The 6,000-nt window shown below is 39.8% G+C and overlaps 1 protein-coding gene across 9 annotated transcripts in view; it reads left to right on the forward strand.

The window, feature by feature from the left end:
* Nucleotides 1–5,306, forward strand: part of FGF1 (fibroblast growth factor 1) — a 47,419-nt gene extending 42,113 nt beyond the window's left edge. For all 9 annotated transcript variants that reach the window (XM_081321155.1, XM_081321159.1, XM_081321160.1 and 6 more), the window contains 2 exons: nucleotides 3,518–3,621; nucleotides 4,231–5,306. In XM_081321155.1, the coding sequence (XP_081177281.1) occupies nucleotides 3,518–3,621; nucleotides 4,231–4,425 (299 nt within the window). In that variant the 3' untranslated portion in view covers nucleotides 4,426–5,306. The remainder of the gene's footprint in view (nucleotides 1–3,517; nucleotides 3,622–4,230) is intronic.
* The last annotated feature ends 694 nt before the right edge of the window (nucleotides 5,307–6,000 follow it).

Below are 6,000 nucleotides of genomic sequence, written 5' to 3' on the forward strand. Positions count from 1 at the left end.
CTGGGTAGTGAGATGGCAGAAGATGAAAGAATAATAAGCTGAGCTTTACTGCTATTATTTGTACTACATCAATCTAGACAAACAATGTTTGATGGCACATCAGCACACACACATACTGTATGCACAACAGCCTGGCCTCTGTGTGCTTCTTTTTGTATATCATGCATTGCTGAGCACCAGCTGGAATCCAGCTGGATTCCTTGGTGCAAGAAGTGCTGAAGATGGAGTCAAAAGTACATGCCAATTCCAAGAAAAACACTTATTTAAAAAAAAAAAAGAAATCCACAAGAACACTTGGTTTTCCTCCCCTGCCCCAGCTCCTCTCTCTCTTTTTTTTCCCTGAAGTCAGTTTACGGTTGAGGTTTATTAGAAATAGCATTTACATACTCATGCTTGCACCCTCAACACTGGTCTGAATGAAGATGACCTCATCCTGAATAAACACAGCAAAGGACAGGCAGGAAGTTGCTAGTGTAGAGTAAATTGGCATAAAACCATCTGAAATCTTGTTCAAGCCATAGAGATAAGAAAGCAAACAAGATGCTTCCAGGTTTCAAGAACAAGCACAAGGCAAAATGGCACATGCTGTGAAATCACTTATCAGGAGTCCATGCCCAAGGAGGCAGCTTGGTCTCCAGCGCTACAGAAGCCAAATGGGAGTCACTTTTTGGAAATTTTGGCTAAGTATCCTTAATTTTTGACTGTCCTGCTCTGGATCTCCTGCAGGGCTCTGGACTTGCTAACATCCTGTGCTCAGTCTGGGATCTAAAAATGTACCCAACAAATTCTTCATGTCTCACAGAGCTGGTTTTTTTGAAAAGTCATTCATTTCCATTCATGGTGAGTAGGCCTTTTCCTACTCACTAAAATGTCATGCGAGGAGGGGGGGGGGAGGAGGAGAGTGCAATGCAGCTAAAATCATGCTTTTGCAAGCACTTTGAATTTCAAAATTAGGTTCCAGCAGCAGCCTAATGAAAGCACTTATGATGAAGTGCTTAGATATTAAGCATATTAAGAGACATGTTTCTCTTCTAGCAGTTCTTCAAACTGGTGCCCTCCAATTGTCTGAGGCTTTGACTCCCAGAATTCCCAGGCAGAATGATCATGGACTGAGCTGGCCTAAAATCAGCCTATTCCTATTGCCCTGATTCTTCAGTCTATTCCTATTGCCCTGATTCTTCAGTCTATTCCTATTGCCCTGATTCTTCTAGCTATCAGTGACTCATTATCTTGACTGCCTGATAACCAGATTTCCAAAGCAGTCCACCGGCTTTGTAATTTTCCTCAAGTAAAACCAAGTACAGGTAGTCCTCAACTTACAATTCATTTAGTGACCCTTCAAAGTTACAACGGCACTGAAAAATGTGACTTATGACCATTTTTCACACAACCATTGCAGCATCCCCATGGACATGTAATCAAAATTCAAATGCTTGGCAACTGGTTCATATTTGGGATGGTTGCAGTGTCCCGTGTGTGTGTGTGTGTGTGTGTGTGTGTGTGTGTGTGTGTGTGTGTGTGTGTCATGTGATCACCTTTTGCAACCTTCTGACAAGCAAAGTCAGTAAGGAAGTCAGATTCACTTAACAACCGGGTTACTAACTTAACAATTGCAGCGATTCACTTAACAACTGTGGCAACAAAAGTTGTAAAATGGGACAAAACTAACTTAACAAATGTCTCACTTAGCAAGATAAATGTTGGGCTCTGTGTGTGCCTGTGTCTGTGTATCTTTGCATGTAAATGTGGATGCTATCTTGACTTTTTCCTTTACCTCCAACCCCACTGACACCCCCACACTGGTCAGGATAGGCTTCTCAATTAAAACACCCTTAAAAGATCAGAGCTACTGTTTGAATATATCCATTTGCTGGATAACTGATTCCACTTCTAAAAAATCAGTGGGAATCTGCCATTGTGGAATGTAAGACCATTCTTTCAAGTCTTCCCTCTGGAACCATAGAGAATTTTTCCAGTATGATACCGTATTTTTTCAGAGGGCTTTTTTTATGGCCCCTTCCATTGCACGTACCTGAATTTCAGACCAAGCAGCTTCAGCCTTTTGTGAAGCTGCCCCATATAGGCCCAGCTTTAGGATGAAAGGTACAACTTAGAGCTCTAGGATTGCATACTAGTCTAAAAAGATTTTTTAAAAAATGAATGAACCCCCGAGTTTCTTCAACCGTAGCCAAGGAATTTTAGTGCTCCAAGTGACAGAAGAAGAACATTATTAACCTGGGGAGTAATAATATTAACTGGATTTATTTATTTTTTTTATAAAAAGTCCTCCATTAACATTAGTTGTGTTTGTTCCTGACCACTTTTGGGCCCTGTGCTTTTCTATGACTGAGAAAATCCAAAGCCCTAAGTTTGAAGGCCTTGCTTTTGTGGTCATAAGACCATAAGAAAAATCCTGCTGCCTGTTAATTTAGCCTTTGGTTTTCAAAAATGGCCAGATATTCTGGCCATTCGCAAACTAGGAGCACACACACATAAAGGCATTTTATTTTCATAGCTGTTAGGTGATGACAGCCTTTGAATTTGTTAATATTTCCTAACAATCACCTGATTTAGTGTTCAGTTCTGGTTTTATACGTATGAATTTATTTCTTCTACTTCTGTTTCTAACCTGAAGCTCCCAGAAGTCTGGCCAATATTTCCCATAGCTGGGAATTCCGGAAACTGAACTGTAATTCAACACATCTTGATAAAATTCCAATTTGGGGAAAGATTCCCTAACACATCAGGGAGGGAGGGAGGGAGGGAGGGAGGGAGGGAGGGAGGAAGAGAGAGAGAGAGAGAGAGAGAGAGAGAGAGAGAGAGAGAGAGAGAGAGAGAGAGAGAGAGAGAGAGAGAGAGAGAGAGAGAGAGAGAGAGAGGGGGGGGGAAGGAAGGAAGGAAGGAAGGAAGGAGGAGAGAGAGAGAGAGAGAGAGAAATCCCATTAGGTATCACTATTGAATTATAATTTTCTCTCTTTTCCCCTGGAAGTAGTTTCAAGCCCACACATTCTTAAAAAAATGCATGTTTGCTAACTAATGCTAGAAATGAATTTATTGTAAATGAGTTATTAAACTTGGACATCCTGATGAAAAAATATTTACAGAGGAAACTCCTTAAATGGTTATGTGCCAATGGAATAACTCTAGTTACAGAGTACACTTCTTGGTGCAGACTGTGTAAATAAACTTGGGTAGTATCCTTACTTTCCACAGCCCATTAAGCTAATGCAATTATATTTGTATAAAGCTAGGAAGGGATTCAGAATAGCCTTGGTTCTCTCTTCAGAAACAGGGCTCGGCAAGTTGAGGTCCCTGATCTGCACATGGTCCTCAAGCCTTCCTTTTGCAACCCAATCAGGCTAAACCATGCCCAATGCACACATTTTCAAGCAATCAGAAGTTCATAGGATAACACCTATTTATTATCAATCTTGGCAAATAATGTAGCCCAGCTTCAACAATAGTATGTATTAACAGTGGTTCACAATCCTTCCTTTTTTTTTCTTTCCAACTGTAGTTCAGTTACTGCTCAGCACAGAATATTTTGGAGCTGTGTACATAAAAGGCATTGGATCTGGACTATACTTGGCTATGGATGTCAATGGACGCTTACATGGCTCGGTAAGTATAAAGTTCCCATGATATTAACTATAGGGAAGCTTTGAGGATGGCAAAAATCTTGTAGCTTGGAGAGCTTGGAATCAAAAATCATTCACACATGCACAATTAAATGTCACTTGTTTTGCTGCTGGGTTGATGCTTTTTGGCCAACCTTTATTTCTGGAAAAAGAAACTGAAATATTTGAAAACATTCTTAAACATTTTAGCTATTAGAAGGTGGCAGTATTCCTCCAGATAAGACGAAACCATTAGAAGGAACTGAGATATATTTACCGTAAATCTAAACAAAATAAGGATCATCCAGTAATCTGGTTTGGTGAGTTTTGCTGATCTATGACCATAATAAAAAAATTGAAGACTTACTGACAGTCTTGCAAGATAAATGGAAAGTACCTTGCTAAGCAGCAAAGATCTGGAGCAAGAGGGTTAATTTTATCACCTGCCAAAAGGCAACAGATACTCAGACTTTCCCACCTTTTAAAATTGGACCAGAAAGAGTCAAACTCTTCCACAAGCCAAACACAATCACAATGGTCCTTCAGTGCCATAAACGTTTTTGGTCATTGTATTTGCTTCCCTTCTGAATGCTCCCAAACTCTTTTTTTTTAGCAGTTGCCAACAGCAGAGTGTGTGTTCCTGGAAAAGTTGGAAGAAAACAATTACAACACTTACAAGTCAAAGATGCATGCAGATAAGAACTGGTATGTTGCCTTGAAGAAGAATGGAAACAGCAAATTGGGACCGAAGACTAGTTATGGCCAGAATGCAATTCTTTTCCTTCCTCTGCCAGTGTCACCTGATTAGGTTGCTTCTGCCCCACCCTTAGAAAAGTTGCCCTTTAAAATTAAGCAGCCAGTGAACTTTCCCTTTTGTCCCTTTTGATTTGTTCTCATACTGGAAATAAAATAAGATAGGCCACAAAGTGTTTGAGATAGAAAATATACACTGCATCTCTAAAATGTCCATTCAGCCTCAACAATTCCATTGGCACACTATACCATAACCCACAGATGAATCAATTAACAGCCCTAGAAAAGCATTTAACTTAGTGTATAGTATAAGGGACGCGGTGGCTCAGTGGGTTAGGACGCTGAGCTTGTCGATCAGAAGGTCGGCAGTTTGGTGGGTTGAATCCCGAGTGCCGCATAGCAGAGTAAGCACCTGTTACTCGTCCCAGCTTCTGCCAACCTAGCAGTTTGAGTGCAAGTAGAAAATGTAAGTAGAAAAATAGGGACCACTACGGTGGGAAGGTAACAGTGTTCCGTGCGCCTTTGGCATCTAGTCATGCCGGCCACATGATCACGGAGACGTCCTCGGACAAGCGCTGGCTCTTCAGCTTTGAAACGGACATGAGCACCGGCCCCTAGAGTCGGAAACGACTAGCACGCATGTGCGGGGAAAACTTTACCTTTACCTTATATAGTTCCCATAACCATATAGAGCCTATAATACAGCTTCCCACTTTGAAAGTGCATATTTAGGTCACAGCCCATTTCCAGGCTATATAAAACAGCTTTTAAGAATACTTGTGTATCACACAGAAGCAAAATCAATACTTACACTATACAACCATTTTAAACAAATAGACTGTGTGCCAAGGGCAAAGAAAAATGTGTGTATGTATGTATGTACATCGTATGATTTAAACCATTTGGGAGAGGGAAATTATATTCAAATTTTATATGATAGATAGATAGATAGATAGATAGATAGATAGATAGATAGAGATAGATATAGATATATATATATTCATAAATATGAATATAATGTCCCACTTGCAAATGGTTTAAATCACACAAGCTTATTACAATGAAACTGAAAATTATACGAGTCAATCAGATTGAAACCTAGGCTCTTTATATGTTTAACTGTGTGCCTATGACTTAAAACTTTGGGTCCCTGCATTAGTTTCCCTGAATTGATGTGAGGTTTTCAGTCCAGCCAGTTGTTTCTCACCAAGCCAGAAGACTGATGGACACAAATCCCACCAGCTGTATACAGGTAGTCCTCGAGTTACGACCACAGTTGAGCCCAAAATTTATGTTGCCAAGTGAAACATTTGTTAAGTGAGTTTGCCCCATTTAACAACTTTTCTTGCCACAGCTGTTAAGTGAATCATTGCATTTATTAAATTAATAACATGTTAAGTGAATCTACAGGTGAAACTTGAAAAATTAGAATATCGTGCAAAAGTTCATTTATTTCAGTAATGCAACTTCAAAGGGGAAACTAATATATGAGATAGACTCATTACATGCAAAGCAAGATAGTTCAAGCCCTGATTTGTCATAATTGTGATGATTATGGTGTACAGCTCATGAAAACCCCAAATCCACAATCTCAGTAAATTAGAATATTGTGAAAAGGTGCAATATTATA

The sequence above is a fragment of the Vipera berus genome (genome assembly GCF_964194415.1).
Source record: "Vipera berus genome assembly, chromosome: 2".
Classification (NCBI taxonomy): Eukaryota; Metazoa; Chordata; class Lepidosauria; order Squamata; family Viperidae; genus Vipera; species Vipera berus.